The sequence below is a fragment of the Chionomys nivalis genome, chromosome 14 (genome assembly GCF_950005125.1).
Source record: "Chionomys nivalis chromosome 14, mChiNiv1.1, whole genome shotgun sequence".
In the NCBI taxonomy this organism is placed as follows: Eukaryota; Metazoa; Chordata; class Mammalia; order Rodentia; family Cricetidae; genus Chionomys; species Chionomys nivalis.
Genome location: NC_080099.1, coordinates 68,111,427 through 68,129,948, shown reverse-complemented (window position 1 = coordinate 68,129,948; position 18,522 = coordinate 68,111,427). Strand labels below are relative to the sequence as shown.

General features: G+C 45.4%; 1 protein-coding gene across 1 annotated transcript; it reads left to right on the top strand.

Annotated features, from left to right (window-relative positions):
• The first annotated feature begins 1,992 nt into the window (after positions 1-1,992).
• On the top strand, positions 1,993-17,159 carry Hrh4 (histamine receptor H4). The gene is made up of 3 exons (XM_057788460.1): positions 1,993-2,188; positions 9,396-9,559; positions 16,344-17,159. The coding sequence occupies exons 1-3, from the start codon at positions 1,993-1,995 to the stop codon at positions 17,157-17,159; spliced, it is 1,176 nt and encodes a 391-aa protein (XP_057644443.1).
• The last annotated feature ends 1,363 nt before the right edge of the window (positions 17,160-18,522 follow it).

Sequence of the window (18,522 nt, the reverse complement as noted above, 5' to 3'; positions counted from 1 at the left end):
TCTCAAGCTTTCTGTGTTGTAGCAATCACTTTAAGTTCCCGACTGATCTTCCTGCCTTTACCTCTTTAGTTCTGGGACTCAGGGTGGGTACTGCCTCACTTGGTGTTAGCACTGCTCTGTTTGCACTTTTGTTTTTTCACAATTTTGTATGATGGTCCTTATGTAGTTTGTTTTTGTGAGTATGTATACGTGCATGTTCATATGTGTATGTGTGCACATGTATATGGGGGTGTTATGTGTGTGTAGCGAGCACAAGTTGACCTCAGATGTCATTCCTCAGGAGGTATCAATCTTAGTTTAGACACAGTGTGTCTCACTGGCCTGGAGCCCCCCAAGGCTGCCTGACCGGCAGCTGAGTCCAGTGCCCTGCCTGCCTCAGTTCCAGCATGTCTAGTTTTTTAAAACATGTCTTCTGAGAAGCAAACTCAAGTCCTCATGCTTGCAAGGCAAGTCCTGCCCTGACTGTTGTGTCTCCCCAGCCTTGTGTAGGTTTCTTTCTCTGGTTCTGAGGTTCCCAAGCTTTCACCAGTCTTTGGATGTTTTTCAAGCATGTTCCCCCTTCTTTTCTTTCCTTAGGGACTCCACTGAGACATAAGCTGTCCCGCAGCCTAGTGCGGATCTTCTAATTTCTATAAAAATCCTCTACCTATACATTTAATTAATTTCCTCTGTGATATCTGATATTCCATTAAGATCAATATCTGATCTTTCAGTTGAGGCATTCTAGCTTTCTTTTTCATTCATCTTTATAGTTTTACATAGTTCCTCCAAGAATAGAACACAGATAGAATAAATATTATGGTGTCTTGTCTCTTTAGTTTAATAGCTGTGCAATGTTCAGTGTTTTTAGGAACTGATTTGTTCCTTTATTACAGATTTCCTAGTTTGTTTCTTGAAGTGCCTGATATTATTTGTAATTACCTCTTTGGTTTGGGATTATTTTATGGTCTATAAATACTCTTTTCTTCTATTCTTGAGATACCTCATCACTTTGTAGTGCAGATTAGCCTGGAACTCAGAAAGTAGCCTGATAAGCCCTCCTCACACCAATCCTCCTGCCTCAGCTTCCCTAGTGATTGGGATAATTTGCATAAGCCACCTCCATGTATTTTTGAACTGTGTTCAGAGTTGCGTTGAACTTATTTGAAAACAATCTGCTTCTCATGAATTTTGGTCTTAGGAGCTGTTGCTCAAAACCCAAGAAATTTGGCCTTTATGAGTGTAGTGTGCAGTGCCTTAGCGTTTTCATCAGGCTGAGGGGAGCCAACCCAGTATCCAGCCTCCTGGAAGCACTGGGTACCATACTTTCCCGTTTTCTCTACTTGTTCTTGCTGCTGCCCACAGAAGTTCCCTCTGTGTTCTCCTGCTCAGCACTCAGGTCAAGACGGAAGACGGAGGACCCTTGGAACTTTTCTGGGCTTCTCTGAAGTTCATATCACCCTCTGGTTCTCTCAGCTCTCAGCTCCATTCCTTTGATCCAGAAGGATTGTTAGATTTTGACTTTATTTCCCTTTCCTGACCAGGTCTGAAGACTTCTGCAAGCATCTACTTAATGCTATCTGTCAGGGAGTCCTCTGCCCCCCTTTCCCCTTGTGGCCAGAAGAAAATTTTCAGCTGGATATATGGATATATATATATCCAATTTTCCTCAACCTCAGCTTATGGCTCATAAGATGTATAAATCATGTTTTATAGATGCTATATAGCATTGCTGTCTCCCTGGGAAATAGATGAAATGGATGAACCCATTGCCTTTCCTAAGACGAAACATTTTGTTGTTTTTGTGGAAACACATTTTCAATGTCAGTTAAAGGGAAATTGCAGCCACAAGTTGATCGTTATCCATAATCAGGAAGTCGTGTGAAATCATTATTCTATTCTAAGGTGTTGTTTTGAGTGGGAGACTCTATATATGCAGAGGCCCCTGCCTGGGAAGCAGGCTTGTTAGAACTGCCTGGCCAGGTGGATTTGCCTTGCTGACCGTCATTTGGCATGACGCTGAAAGCGAACAGCTTTGGCAGCTTGACACTGACTGCAAAGGTCTCCTTGGCCCTTCTGATGTCCCTGCTTGCTTTTGCTATAATGTTGGGCAATGCTGTGGTCATTTTAGCCTTTGTGGTGGACAAAAACCTTAGACATCGAAGTAATTATTTTTTACTTAATTTGGCTATTTCAGATTTCTTCGTGGGTAAGTTATGTGTTTTTATTTCCAATAGTCTTTTCGAGCTCTCATTCATTTCTGAAACCTTAAGGTCTTGTTATTTCATGGACTGTACGGATCGGAAGGGGTTAAGAAGAAAAACTAAAGTGTTAGAATGCAGCAGAGGGTGGTTATGCTACTTTAAAGGGAATTCTGTGCACTTGGCTAATAGGGGAAGTTTGCTCTGAAAACAGTTTAATTTTTTTATAAACTAAATGAGTTCAGAATAGTTCTAGAATTATCTAGTGTCACTGTTAGCTTGTTCTCAGAACTATTTTCTAACATGTTTAGACTTATACATATACTTTCCTAAGGAAGTACAGTTCCCTTTGTATCCAGTGCTGAAGTGACAGGAGTCACATGTCTGCTGGGAGCCAGCATGACCAGGAAGTGGGATGAACTATGGAGCAGCCCTCAGTGCACTGTGTAGCGCAGAATCGCAGAATCGTACACACCCAGCCGGCAGCTACTCTGCAAACAACAGGGTACCATAGCAGCAGCAATTGCAAGGGTTCACAAACATCAGATTCATCTTTCTTTAAAATATTTTTTAAAACTCGTTTCACTTCCTTGTCGTTACCATTTCTGTGAGCGCAGCACTCTGCCTACTGGGCTGATGAGGCGTGCTCGCCTCCTTTCACAAAGCTCCTCACAGGGTGACCCCAGTGCTTCAGAGGACTGATGCGTCTTAGAGGGGCCGGGAGACTTTCTCTTGGGATGGCTACACCATTGCAGGGTGACCGCAGTACTTCAGAGAATGGATGCGTCTTAGAGGGGCTGGGACACTTTCTCATGGGATGGCCACACTATTTTTCTGCATAACTGTATGAAGCTTGTATTTATATTAAAGTCCAGCTAGGAGGATGGAACTCCGAAGAGGATGCCCAACGCTGTGCTGTAACAAACAACACAGTCCTTTCTCTTTGACTCCTTGACAGATGTGTCCACTCAAACTGAGTTCACCAGTATCTGTATCATACACAATACTCGCTGACGTAGTTGGGCACTCACATGCTGTTAAGTAATCAGAGAATGCACAGAAGAGTGAGTTCGTCTCTTTCTTCAGTGACAGAGGATATAAGATGGAGTTCACAGGACTGTTGGAGTGTGGTGCACTGGGAGTCTCCATGACGATGCACAGAGTCCTGTGGACACGAAGGGACAGATGGGGCACACTTGGTTACAGGATGGTGGTATCCCAAAAGCAACTCTGAGATTCAGATAGGATTTCTAGAAATAGAGATGGGGAGAGAATTCCAAGACTCAACCATGTCACAGCCCACAAGCATTGTGTGTATTTTCCTGAGTGTGCACAGCAGGTTGACTGCTCTTCAAATGGTTGGATAGAGGAAGCAAGGGCTAAAGTTGGACTTTGTATGGTGAGGACCTTCAGATCGTAATGCCAGTGTGGAGTGGAGCTTACCAAGAATAGAAACGACAGGCCACAGATGATGGGAACTAACCAATCTAACATTCCTGCTTTCTCCTGACAGCGAAGGGCCTCGGGCTAGTGTGTGTGATTTAAATCCACAATCTTCCCACTTTCTCTCTTCCATTTTGTCTCTCCGGCTAATACTTCAGCTAGACACAGATTCTTTTATTTACACTGTTCTCCCTGCTCACCTTACACATGTGAATTTACGAGACACAGACAATGGTCTCCTATACAAACACACATCACCACTATCTTTTTCCTGCACAGAATCATAGGACCTTAGGTAACACTTAACTTTTAAAAGAGGTGCTGCACTTTGGCCCAGAGTGGGTGAGGCACTGGTAACTCTGGCTTAGGGAAGGGTGAGGCCGAGAGATAAGAGAGCCTTGAACTGTGAACTTTCAAACGAAGATGGTTTCAGATAAGAATGAGTGTCTCTGCGTGTGGTCAAAGGTAAATGACAGGAGGTGTCTCCATTTGGGGTTTGAGTTCCTGGCCAGCAGCTGTGCCTGCTTCTGAGGAGTGGCCCTGGGGATGTGGTCCCTTTCACCCTCACGCGGGTTGGCAAAGAACAGCTTCTTTCTGATGTCGTGAGCAGACCAAGCAGGACTTTTATTTCCTTTTAAAATGTGTGCACACAGACTGGGAGTGGTAGACTGTGCCTTTAATCCCAGCTTTGGGGAGGCAGAGGCAGGCAGAATCCTAAATTCAATGCCAGCTAGCAGTGAAACTCTGTACCAAAAAAAAAAAAAAATGTGTGTGAGGCAGGTGGATCTCTGTGAGTTCAAGGACAGCCTGGTCTACAGAGTGAGTTCCAGATCAGGCTCCAAAGCTACAGAAAAACCCTAGATCCTTAAAAACAAAAACAAAACAAAACAAAACAAAACAAACCCCACTGGCTGGAAGCTTAAGCCCCGGGAGTTTGTGTTCACACACTTCTGTAGGCAGAGATGCCTCAGGTCAAGGTTCTAGCAAATTTGGTTCCTGGTCAAGTTTTGCTTCCCGGCTGCTTTTCTCTTCATCCTGCCCTCTAGGGATGCCTGTGAAGAGAGGCAAATTCTCTGTTGTCCCCTTTTGTGTGGATATGGGTGTACTGAATCAGGGTCCCACCCTATGGCTTTTACCCTTAGTTTTTCCTTTAGAGGTTCCATTTCTCTACAGCTGCTCCGAGTCTTAAAGTGTCTGCATGTAAGGCAGGGAGCGAGTGAACATGCAGTCCCCAGCACCCTGTGCACTCCTCCCTGGTAAGAGATGAATCCCCAGGATCCATGCGGCCAGTAGTTCCTTTCACCGCTTGCTTGCTGTTGCTGAAGGAGGGAGTGCCAGGTTGGTGTCAGATTTAAGGGAAATCGGCCTTGCCCGCTGTCTTCAGTTCACGCTGTGACAGTTACGGGAGTCAAAGCTAGAAGACAGCGGAACGTCTTGCCCTCAGGGCACTTCTTTTTCTGCCTGGTGTGAGACCAGGGAGACACAATACACGGCATAAATAAGTAAAACTGTGTAGCGTTTGAGAGGTGACAAGAAAAATATGGCAGGATGAGAGTTGGGGAGAGGGCAGGGGAGGGGATGAGGGGGGATTTCAGTGTAAAGATGGAGGGCTCGCCGGTTGAGAACACAGCCGAGCAGAAGCAGCTCTCTGGGGGAAGAGTATGCCCAGGAGAATCAAGCTGGAAGGATGTGAGGAGGAAGGTGTGTGGTGCGTGTGAGCCAAAGGCTGGAGTGAGTGGCTTGGAAGGAAAGCACCTGAGGGGCAGATGGATTTGCTGACCTGCCTCATTTAGCCAAATCAGGGAGCTCCAGGTTCAGTGAGAGACACTGTCTTCAAAAATAGAGTAGATAGCCAGGCGGTGGTGGTGCACGCCTTTAATCCCAGCACTTGGGAGGCAGAGGCAGGCGGATCTCTGAGTTTGAGGCCAGCCTGGTCTACAAGAGCTAGTTCCGGGACAGGCACCAAAGCTCTGCCTTGAAACCGTGCCTCGAAAAACCAAAAAAAAAAAAAAAAAAAAAAAAAAACCCAAAAAATAGAATAGATAGCCCCGAGGAGACACAGAGACCCAGAGACATACACACAGACATGCACACATACACACAGAGACAAGACACATATAGACACACACACATAGACACACAGAGACACAGAGAGACACACACACACAGACACACATGCATGCACACACACAACCCTCCCCCAGGAACACACTAGTGTGCTCTAAGCCAGCTATTATTTGAAACTGTTCCTAGAAACCTTAGCCCATACTTCCTCTTTCATAGAATTCAGAAAGATCATGGAAAAGGATCTCCCTCAGACCTCCCTCCTTAATCTTTAAGTCAGTCATGTCTATGATTCCGCTTCTCCCGTGGAAGAAGAGAGCGTAGAGGTGGAAAGTGTGCATGTTGGGAGCATTGAAAACCACACGATGGACCAAAATACGAACGTTTCAGTTTGAGGTACTTTATCTCAGGTAAAGTTGGGGCTCTTCTTTCTGCCATAGTTGGCCCACTTGCCCTCCTGCTCCCCGCCTGATGATGTTAAAGTTGCCACAAGGAAGCTTACTGATTATTGAAAGCATGGAGCCGAGGTTGGCAGTGTATGCCAGTGATCTAAGCCCCAGGCTGGGAGGAAGGCTAAGGCAGGAGGATCACAGGTTCTAGGACAGCCCAAGCCATACAGTGAATTTGAAGGCAGCCTGGCCTAGATAGTGAGATCCTGTCTCAATAAACCAAACCCCACATAAACCACATTCCCTTATAGCTGAACCGCAAAGAGAGCATGTTATTTGAACTACACGTGGGAATGGAAGACAGTTGGTGATGCCTGTAATCCCAGCTACTGGGGCACTGCTCTACAAGGACTCCCAAGATCTCAGTCTGCTTTTGCTACAGAGTGAGTTCAAGGCCAGCTTTGGCAATTTTGTTTATGCTCTGTCTCAAACTGACAGTAAGAGTGGGTCTGGGAATGCAGGTCAGTGGTAGACCAGTTGTCTACATGTGGTCTATCTCTAGTACTGTAAAAACACTGACCACCAGTTCTTCCTCCATGTGGTCCTGTCTCCAATCTGGATGCAAATGCAGGCACAAACACCAAGTCTGCCATACTTGCTACAGCCTGGCGGCCTGCCCCATGGAGAGGACTGGGCTTGTTTCCTTCTACTCGCCTTTGCTCTTCTGTCCCCCTTACTATTGTTCTTCATGATGAACAAATTTACTTCTCATGAAGAGCAGGACCAGGTCTGCCAGGGCCCGATAAAATATGCAGACACACAACAGAGCCAGGTTTCAGCCACAGAAAAGATCACATCCCCAGCAAGTAGTGACACCTGTCTGATGTGGCACCAAAGAGCCGGCAGTCCGGCATAGTCATTCCCTGGCCAGCCGTGTCAGCGCTGGGCACAGTCACCATGGTTGAATTGCTGTTCAGTCATCGTCAAGGACGGCTGTAGCTACCTAAGAGTTCCGATCTCGATGGCCTCCTTTGGAGCCCACCAGCTGACTGGATCTTGCTTTGTGTCTCCTTTCTCAGTTATTAGTTTCTTTAACTGTTTTTGTTTATTTTTTGAGACAGGGTCTCCATTTACTCCAGGCTAACTTCAAACTCACCATAACATTCCTGACTCCGCCTCTCAAATGCTAAGATTGCAGCTGTGCCTGTCACACTAGGCTCTTTAATTGTTAAACCTGCCTGCTTCCTAACTCACCAAGTTTCTGTAGGGATGCAGTTAGAGGATAGTTTATTTTTTGTGTGTATGTTTAAATGAGATCATGTTTGTTTCATTTAATTCTTTTTTTTTGTGTGAGATGATACGTGATTCCTGACATGTGGTCACCGGCACACATCAGCTGTTATTAGGTTGAATGCACAAGACATTGTGAGACCAAAGTAGACATAAGGAACACAAACATTGTGTGGCCAATGTAGACATAAGGAGCACAAACAATGTTGGTCTGTGACAGGGTTTTAATCTCCAGGAAAGACAGATGAAATGATGACCATGATATCAAGCAGAACACAAGTAGTACAGAGAAAAGAGAAAACAGCAAAGTTAAAGACACGTAAGGGCTGGAGAGATGATTTAGGGTGCAGTCCTCTCTCACTGAGCATGCAGACCTGATTTCAGGTCCGAGGATTCATGTAAACACTGGGCATAGCAGTGCTTGCCTGTGACACCAATGCTACATTGGGAAGCAAATGCAAGAGGATTCCAAGGGACTTGTTCCCCAACCAATCTGGGTTAAACAGGGAGCCCCAGGTTCAACCACAGATCCTATCTCAAAACTTAAGGTTGAGAAGTAATTGAAAAAGATATTCTGACATTATCTTATGGTTTCCACAAGTGCTCCTGCCTAGGTGCGTGAACCTGCATCCATGTGCATTCATATGTACACTCATGCATGCGCAATTGCATGTGCACACACACATGCACAAAAGACAGCGAGAGAGACACACACAGAGATGAGAGAAAGGGAGGGAGAGAGAGAGAGAGAGAGAGAGAGAGAGAGAGAGAGAGAGAGAGAGAAGGGGGGACTGATTGGGGAGAGGATGGATGAGGAAGATAGCACTATAGGAAAACATTATTTTCATGCATGATAATGTCATAATGAAACTCTTTAGTGTGTGTAATTAACACGTACAAAACCCTTTAAAACAATGACAAAGCTGCTGAGAGTGTAAGTGGCAGAGGGATCACCTCAGCCCAAGAGCCTCCAGAGGCCTTGGAAGAAGTGGATGTTTAGATTTGCAGGAAGAGCGACAGAAATACACGCAGTTCCATAGTGAACAGGAGGCCAGGAGGAGAGCAGTATGTGCCTAGTTAAGGCCTGAGATTTGGTCCCCAGCACAAAGGCACAAAGAGGAAGACACTCTGGGAAGAACAACGTTGGCAAAGAGGAAGGGATGGAAAATATGGGCTGTGCTGTGCTGTGGGAGGGGTGAGCCACCATGTCTGGGTTGGGGCACAAATGCACACAGGTGACCTTTGATGGAAGTGTGATTAGAACATGTACTTTGCCTGGGAGTCCTAGGAGCCCTCACAGTAGCTGTTTGTGATCTAAAGAGTGCATGGGGGCAAAAACTAACGTTTTTATTTATAGCTTTGTTGGCACAGCTTTACTGCAAAAAAATATCCGAGGCAAAGAACTTAGAAGGGAAAATATTAGATCACAGTTTGGGAGTTCAAATTCAGATTTGGGTGGCCTAGCTTTGGCTCCTGACGGTGGCGGATGGCAATGGGTGTGTGAGTGAGCGCTTAAACCTAGAACCAGGAAGGGTGGGAAGCCTGGCAGAACTCTGTTCCACACCTTTGACTTAAAAACCTCGCCCTAAGCTCCATCTCCTAAATGTCCCCAGGCCTCGCCATCCTCCCATGCTGAAGACCAAGGTTTTCCATAAACATTTTTAAAGGACAGTTATCAAATTCTAGTGATGACTAAGCTATTTTCGGTGAATTCAGGCATGTCATTCTGTGACAGATACATGAGAATATAGCTTTTTTGTAGTCAGTGATGTGAACTGTTTTTAATTAAAAATTGATTATATATTGATTGAGTGGTGTGTGTGTGTGTGTGTGTGTGTGTGTGTGTTTGTGTCCATACCACAGTATGCCATTTTATTCGAGAGTAGGTTTGAGCACACCTTGCAGGAGTTAGGGCTCTCCTTGTGTCATTTGGCTTTGAGATTTGTCAAGATTGGTGGCAAGTATCTTTAGTGACTTAGCCATTTTGCTGGTCCAACATTGATTTTTAATTTGTTTCCTCCCTGTGCAGGTGCGATCTCCATCCCTCTGTACATCCCTCACACATTGTTTACCTGGAATTTTGAAAGTGAAATCTGCACGTTTTGGCTCATTATTGACTATCTTTTGTGTACAGCATCTGTCTACAATATTGTCCTCATTAGCTACGATCGATACCAGTCAGTTTCAAATGCTGTAAGTCACAATGTTAACTCACTTTCCATAGAAGATTATATCGTTGTAAATTCTGGATCCCTACGCCATGCATATATCATGTACTGGAAATGTTGGGGATGAATCCAAGGGATCTGAACAAATTTGAAACTCTTCATTCTTTTGATATTTGGCCTAAAGTCCTCACTGGCTTTTATTCTGTGTGGACTTGCTAACTCTCCCTATGGGTGTTTGAAATGGGAGGGAAAGGACCAAAGAAAATTCATGGTTAACTGTGAGAAGTACCAGATTGAGTGTTCAGTAGCGTGAATGTCTGTGGGTTCATCCTCACGGACAAGTTGAGACCCCAATATTTTCCTCAAGATAGAACTTTCTGGGCAACTAGAAAGATTCCAAAATGAGTGGGTGAGCAAATCAGTTTGAGCACAGACGACAGGAAACACATCAGGATACATGATGAGAAAGCTGAACTCAGTCAAAATCTGGAGCCTACTGGGTGGCTTAGAAGAAATTCTTAAGCAAAATAAATCTCCCAGCAACTGAAGGAAGGAGAAAATAGGGCAAGGGGAGAAAGAAGTCACAGAAATGTGGGCCAGTGATTCGGAGGGGTGGATCTGGGGGAGGGGAGAGAGGGGAAACTGCAGTTGGGATATAATGTGTTAGAGAAGAATAAATTTCTCTGTCTCTGCCGGTCTGTCTGTCTGTCTGTCTCTCTCGTGTGTGAGTGTGTATACACACACATGGAGCAGAGGTCAGAGGATGGCCTTAGCTGTTGGACTTACCTTCACCTTGAGTACACACACACACATACACACACACACACACACGGAGCAGAGGTAAGAGGACGGCCTTAGCTGTTGGACTTACCTTCACCTTGTGTACACACACACACGCACCCACATACACACACATGCACACACACACACATGCACACACACACATGGAGCAGAGGTCAGAGGACAGCCTAAGCTGTTGGACTTACCTTCACCTTGTTGAGCTAGGGTTGCTATGTTGTTTTTCCATCTGTACACACACACACACACATAATTACACACATGCACACACATACACACATATACGGAGCAGAGGTCAGAGGACAGCCTACGCTTACCTTCACCTTGTGGAGCTAGGGTTGCTATGTTGTTTTTCCATGTGTACATACATACACACGCACGCACACACACGGAGCAGAGGTCAGTGGACAGCCTTGGTTGTTGGACTTACCTTCACCTTATGTACACACACACATGCACACACACACACAGAGCAGAGGTCAGAGGACAGCCTAAGCTGTTGGACTTACCTTCACCTTGTGTACACACACACACACACACACACACACACATGCACACACACACATGGAGCAGAAGTCAGAGGACAGCCTAAGCTGTTGGACTTACCTTCACCTTGTTGAGCTAGGGTTGCTATATTGTTTTTCCATGTGTAGGCCAGGCTAACCTGCCTGTGCACTTCTGGGCTTTCTTGTGTGCCTGACTCCTGTCTCCCCTTGGGAGTGCTGATGTTCCAGATGCTGCACTGGAGGCTTGCTCCGCATGGGTTCTGAAGATCTGAACTCAGGCCCTCATGCTTGCCTGACAAGTGCTCGCCCCGCTGAACAGTCTCTCCAGCCCTATTTTCAGTCTCTGACTTCATTTACTCCTGGACCTTAGGATCTCAGAGCTTTGGGGGACCATTGTACGGTTCACTCTGCTAAATGCTAAGATGCAGAATTAAATATCTGGGGAGTGGAGGCAGAGCCAGAGATACATGGGTTCTGCACTGTTGACCAAATACTGCGCTGGCAGTGCTGAAAGGACTCAGAAGCTCCTGCCTGCGAGGACCCAACACAGCAAGAAACTAGATTAGATGAAAGATAACCTTTGGAACAAAGAGATTCTAAAATACTGCTGCTCAAGCAGTATTTTATAGACAAATTTCTTTTGCTCTCACAGAATATTCTGGAAAAGATAGAAAGTTCCACTCCAGGAGGTCATCCTGGGACCTCCCAGTCCCTCATTAACAGGGTGGCCCTGCCCACTATAGGTCAGGGAGCAGGAAACATTTATTATCCCGGCAGGGCCCAAGAGTAAATGTTTTCAGTTTTGTAGCTCCTGTGATATTCTGAACTCTGCTGTAGTGCAGAAAAGCCCCAGATTATTTATGGGGTTTGTGTATAAAGGGAAGTGTACTGGTTGGGTGCTGATAAAACTTTATTGATAGAAACAAGTGGTGGGCCAGATTAGTTTCGTGGACAATAGTGTGATGACTTTACTCTAGGCCATTACCCTCTGCTTGATAAAAGCTTGACTGTTGGTACTCTGGTTTCTATTCTAGATGAGAAGTCCACAGGAAGGGATTTTCTTTTTAAACAAGTGGTATGGATTTATTGTTATTTCTATTCATATCTTGATGGTGGGACTTGGTTCCATAATGCCACCTCACTGCAAAGGGAGTTTGGAAATGTGGTCTCTAGCTGAACTACAATTTGGCCAGGAAAAAGAGTAAAATGGGTAGGACAGGACAGTCATCTGACTCTGCTGGCTTCCCTGGGGCCTCTCCTGTGTCAGTGCCGCAGTCTGTGTGGGTGAACACAGTCAGCTGACTGCTGGCTGCCCTGGGGCCTCTCCTGTGTCAGTGCTCCGCAGTCTATGCAGTCTGTATGGGCGAACACAGTCAGCTGACTCTGCTGGCTGCTGTGGGCCTCCTCCGTGTCAGTGCACTGGGGATGTTTCTGTTGATGCTGCAGACACCAATAATGTCACTCTTTTCCAAAGGCTGGACTTGTCCTAGGGTTGAGTGGGTTGTAACCAGTTGGTTTTTTTCTCTTCTTTTTTATCTATTAAAGTAACACAGAATGGATAACAACAGAAAAGACTAGAGAAAAAACACAGAGGCACAATCAGAGGGCTTCACACAGCATAAAGGCAACCACTGTTCAGTGAATTCTTCTGTGCAGTTAGTTGGCTATGTTGGAAAAAGCATATATCTTGCTTTAGAAGTAAAGTGTTTAAAAGCCATGTTAAATCAGAAGATTTCTCATTTGTACTTTAAATTTTTCAAGGTGATTTTAAAAAATCTTTATAAATCCTTTTAAAATTTTTAATTATGTGTCTGTACATTCATGTAGTATGTGCCTATGAGTGCACTTGCCTGAGGAGGCCAGCAGGGGGCTTCAGCTCACCCTGGAGCTGGAGTTATAGGTGGGTGTAGATCTGGAAAGGCACAGTGCTCTTCCTGTGCCATCTTTGCAGCCCGTCCACCCCTTAAACCTTTCCTGGAGGGGCCTTGGACTTTCTCCACTGACTGGCCAAGATGTTGAGCCTATTTTCAAGTTAGTGGGCACAAAAAGAACAGCATGTTATCTAGTTAGCTAATGGAGTTGCAAAGAGATGATACCCAGAGAGGAAGTGTGTGCTCACCCTAGTTTTGTTCTAAGAAATTCTCTGGCAGTGAAGGCTAAGACATAGGGGCTGGACCTCATCCCTGAACAGAGCTGAGGTGCAGGGCAGAGCCGATACACGGAACTGTGAGCAGAGGCAGGGCAGCTAAGAGGGTTCTTGTTCTTTGTTTGGATAAATCCACGACTCCTGAGCACTTTCAGGCAGTGTTAGCGGGAAACTCACTTTTGTGGTAGCTGTAAGTAGAGGACACGGTGACAGGAAACAGGGACCTGGACCTGGACCTGGGAAGTAGAAATTTTGAAGACCATAATTTTGAAAATGAAACTTCAACACAGATGGCCACAATGTTGTCTAGAGGTGTCTTCAATGCAGTTGAACACAGGAACTCATCTCATTATTAATACCAGAATGCTCCAGTGGGCCTCCCTGTTTCCCAAACGGAATATGGCTGACAGAATGTTTGGTTCTTTTACTGGGGTAGGGAAGGAGGCAGGGCAGGGAGCAGTATCCTGAATAATGTACGTTTTGTGGATGGTTAGATTGACTTCAGAGAGGTCACTCATCAGCTGGGTCTAGGCTCCAGCAAGGCTTGGACTGTCATCTGTCAAGACTGCTCCCAGAGATGAAGAGAGGATGAGATTGGTGCCTTCTTCTTGAGTCCCTCAGATGGCCATTATCTCAATCAGCCTTATGCATAATGAAAGAGAGAGGGCATCTCTAAGCATATTGCTTTATGCCATTACAAAGGCTGAACAGAGCAATTAAAAATACTAAATGCAGTTTTATGACCATCTGGGTATTGTTCCCATCTTCATAACCATTAGACTTAGTGCAAGAGATGTATTAATTAGTGTCACGAGAAGGAGAAGGTGAAAGAGTGGGCTGTGCGTAGAAGCTTGTGGTCGGTACTGTTTTGACCAGCTCTCTTCTGAGCTTACTCTCAGAAATGCCAGCAGTTTGGTGATGGTGCAGTCACATTTCTTTATAGTTAAAAAGCATTAAAAATTACTCATCACATCCTCTTGCTGACAGCCATTGGCATGCATGTGCACCGAATCAAAGGTTCACCCTGCTTCTCTTTAGAAACAGGAAACATGTACACTGAAATCTGAAAACTCACAGAGAAAATCAGAGAGAATGAAAGGCACCTCTCTTCCTGTAAGTGAGGACATGGGGGAGCCTGGAATGATGAGTCTTACAGATCTCACAGTTTCAGAGAGACTCTGGCTACAGCACACCGTCAAACAAAACCTCTTTCTGCACTTGCTGCTCTTTCAGAGGAGCCTGGTTTGGTTTTCAGCAGCCACACTGTGGCTCTCAACCATTGACAATGTGACTTTGGTCCCTGGGGGTCAGATGTCCTCTTCTGACCTTTGGCATCACCACACATGTATGTGGTACACATATGTGCAGGCAGAACACCCATACACATAAAAATACATGAACATAAAGCCAAACCAAAAGTCCTTCTTGGTTTGGTGACTACAGGACTCAGAAGCAGGAGAACCTCGAGTTTAAGGGCAGTCCGGGCTGGACAATGAATTCAAGGTCAGACTGAGCTAAAGAGCAAGTTCTTGCCTTGACCACGAATGGCCAGGATGTAGCTCAGTAGTTGAGGACTTTCCTGACATGTGCAGGGCCCTGGATTTGATATCCTCGTGGAGATATTTACTCCTGATTCAGAATGATTGGTCTTTACACACCTTTAGATTTTCAAAGATAGTCTTAAAGATTTCAGGTTTGACACAACAACCACAGAGGGTAACCCTCACTCACAGAACCCAACTTCATCTTTCCTCGTGGAAACCTGGCCTTGTAACCCTCAGAAAAGTCATATAGGGTGCACATCACACACACACACACACACACACACACACACACACACACACACACACAGTGACACTTGCTGCAGTCATGGCCCGTAGATGGAAGTCTCTGTCCTGCCTGATCCCGTAACCATTCAGTCCCAAAGAAACACACAGAGGTTTATAATAATTATAAACTGTTTGGTCTATGAGCTCAGGGTTATTATTAACTAACTATTATGACTTAAATTAACCTCAATCTCATTTTGAGGATTCCTGGAGGCAGGATCACCATTTTCGGACTGAGGTAGAGGTAAGAGCCAGTGACTGGCTGTTTTTGCTTTTCTGTCTGTGGGTTTTTATTAATTGTGCTACAATGGCCTGTTGTCAGTTTTGGCTATGACAGAAACACTTACAGGCAGAAGTTCCCTGGAGTGTTCAGACACCTGGAGCATCTCTCCTACATAGCTGAGAGCCTTCTGTGTGTTCACAGTCTCTTGGGAGGTGTGCAAGAGCTTTCTGTTTCTGGCTTAACCCCGGGGTTGCTGTGTGAATGGCCGAGTATATTTCCACTCTTCCTTAGTATCGGAGTCAGATAAGCCATGGCCTTCAACTCTTGAAAACTGTGACTGTGGTGCAGAGTGTGTTTAACCCTAGAATGTGCTACACATGCTTCTCTGTACGTGTTTATTGATATCAATTCCCAAAGATACACTGCCTTCATTCATGAAACACTCGGTCCACTCTGATGCATTTTGACACTAATTGTATTATTGTTTCATTGAAGAGAACACCTGTCACGTTCTAGGCTGCAGAGAACTGTGGTGTGTTCAGTTTCAGTAACTGTTAGAGTCAGGAAAACTAACTTCCTTCCTTCCTTCCTTCCTTCCTTCCTTCCTTCCTTCCTTCCTTCCTTCCTTCCTTCCTTTCTTCCTCCTTTCCTCCCTTCCTCCCTTCCTCCCTCCCTCCTTCCCTCCTTCCCTCCCTCCCTTCCTTCTTTCCTTGTCTTTCTTTCTCTTTTCTTTCTGCCTGTGTATATATTTGCAATGCACTTGTGTATGCATGCATGCGGTGAGCAGAAGTACCATCCACCTTCTTCATGTATGTATATGTATGTATGTGTTCATGTGTGAGCAGGTGCCATGTGTGTGCAAGTGTGCCTGCAAGTGTGTGTAGAAGCTAGTGGACAACCTCAGCTATCATCTACCTCTTTTGAGACAGGAGCTCACCAATTAGGCTAGACTTCCTGGCAGGAGGCCTCAGGGATCTTCCTGCCCCCACTGCGCATGTGCTAGGATTACAAACTCATGCCACCACATCAGGCTTTGAGAACATTTCTTTCTTATCTTAGTGTCCTTGGCCTTGCTATGGTGTTCAAAACTTAACTTTGCGTTTTTTTTTTTCCCTCTGGAAATTTATTAAAGTTTCCATCTTAGTCAGGTTCTGTCGCCACTGACCTCTCTCGCCTGGGCACAGCTGCAATGCCGTGTTAATCGATGTGTCTCTTGCACATCCTCGGAAGCTGTGAGTCTTGCGTGATGCTCCATGTGCTCCATGTATCCTCATTAAAACAAAACCAACTTGTCTGATTTATTATAGGTGTCCTATAGGGCTAAGCACACCGGCAGTGCGAAGATTGTCGCTCAGATGGCTGCTGTTTGGATACTGGCTTTCTTGGTAAATGGCCCGATGATTCTAGTTTCGAACTCTTGGAAGAACAACAGTACTGTCACAAATGAATGTGAGCCTGGCTTTGTTTCAAAGTGGTACATACTTGCCATTACGACATTCTTGGAATTCCTGGTCCCTGTCATTTCAGTGGCCTATTTCAATGTGCAAATTTATTGGAGCCTGTGGAAGCGTGGGAGTCTGAATAGGTGCTGCAGCCATGTGGGGGTCATCCCCACCTCTTCCAGTGACTCTGGACACTTACCCAGAGCTGGGGGCGTTTCCAGGACACCTCTTCCTGCATCGAAGGAATCAGCCACATCTCTTCATTCAAAATGTCCTCAAAGAAAGAGCAGTCTTCTGATGTCTTTAAGAACTCACACGAATAGCAATGCCTTCAAAGTGGGTTCCCACTCGCAATCTGAATCCTCAGCACTTCACCGAAGGGAGCACACGGAACTTCTCCGAGGCAGGAAGTTAGCCAGGTCTTTGTCCATCCTGCTGGGTACTTTTGCCATCTGCTGGGCTCCATACTGTCTTTCCACAATTGTTCTTTCTGCTTATGCTGAAGGGGAGCGCCCCAAATCAGTTTGGTACACCATTGCCTTTTGGCTGCAGTGGTTCAATTCTTTTGTAAATCCCTTTTTGTACCCCTTATGTCACAGAAGTTTTCAGAAAGCTTTCTGGAAAATATTTTGTGTGAAAAGGCAACACGCACCATCACAGAACCAGTCCATATCTTCTTGAGGACAACAGCATCACTTCTGTCAATTTTAGTCTCTGTGTCATGTGAATAGATGTGAGCTCCCATCTCGCTCTATATTCTCTGACAAACAATGCATAGAATATAATGTTTGAAAACTTTAATAAAACTCTCCATTGGAAACACTACTCTAGTCAACAGCAGTGTAGTGAATGCGGCAAATTCATGGCTGTAAAAATACTGATATTTTCCTCAGTCTTCACCTCCTCCTCCCTGTTTTGTGGATCTTCCAAGAGCACCGATTGTGCATTGGTTGTGAAACTCCTGTGTTCTTTCCGTGTTCAGTATTTCATTCAGTAGTGCCAGTTTCTCTGTGTGTGTGTATGTGTGTGCAGGTGTCTTCAGAGGCCACAAGATGGTGCCAGATCTCCCGAAGCTGGAGTTACAGGAAGTTCTCAGTCACAGAACACGGTGATGGGAACTAAACAGGTCCTCTGCAAGAGCAGTTAGAGCTCTCGATCGCCTAGTCACTGCCCCAGCAAACAGTTTCTGTCTTCTATTTTCTAGTCACACAAATGTGTCCATTCCGTCAAGAAGCACCAGGTGAGCAGGTTCATGCAAGGGGTTGGAGCTCTGGTCAGAGGGTGGGCACGTCCAGGCTGGAGTTGGCAAAAGAAGGGTTGGCATGACCCACCCCAGGTTAGCATATGGGTGTTTCTAGGTCTTACTTTCATATCCCAATAGGAAGGAGACATAGTGTGGTCAAACAGGGCAGTCACTCAAGTTTAAAAGGTCAGCTTGTCCTATGTTGACAGAAGTTTCTGTCCCACCTGGTCCTGCAGCCTTTCAGTCCCAAAGAAACACACAGAGGTCTACATTAATTATAAACTGGTCGACCTATTAGCTCAGGCTTCTTATTAACTCTTTCTTATATCTTAAATCTGCCCATTATTCTCGTCTGTGTTAGCCATGTGGCTTGGTAGCTTTCATCAGCGAGGCAGTGACATCTTGCTTCCTCTGTGTCTGGATGACAACTGCAGACTCATCATTTCCTCGTCCCAGAATTCTCCTGTTCTTGTCACCCTGCCTCTACTTCCTGCCTGGTTGCCCTGCCTATACTTTCTGCCTGGCCACTGGCCAGTCAGCGTTTTAGTAAAATACTAGTGGCAGGGTACAGACCATTGTCCCACAGCAGTCCTAGCTTTTTCCTATTTTTTTTAAAATTTACAGGCAAATGAATTTTTAAAAAAATATTTTATTTGTTTATTATGTATACAATATTCTGTCTGTGTGTATGTCTTCAGGCCAGAAGAGGGCACCAGACCCCATTACAGATGGTTGTGAGCCACCATGTGGCTGCTGGGATTGAACTCAGGACCTTTGGAAGAGCAGGCAATGCTCTTAACC

Bases quoted from the DNA above. Each gene is read 5' to 3' on its own strand.
- Hrh4 (XM_057788460.1), top strand. From the start codon at position 1,993: ATGACGCTGAAAGCGAACAGCTTTGGCAGCTTGACACTGACTGCAAAG. The intron at 2,189-9,395 runs GTAAGTTATGTG...CTCCCTGTGCAG, and splicing joins TATTTCAGATTTCTTCGTGG to GTGCGATCTCCATCCCTCTG. The intron at 9,560-16,343 runs GTAAGTCACAAT...GATTTATTATAG, and splicing joins ACCAGTCAGTTTCAAATGCT to GTGTCCTATAGGGCTAAGCA.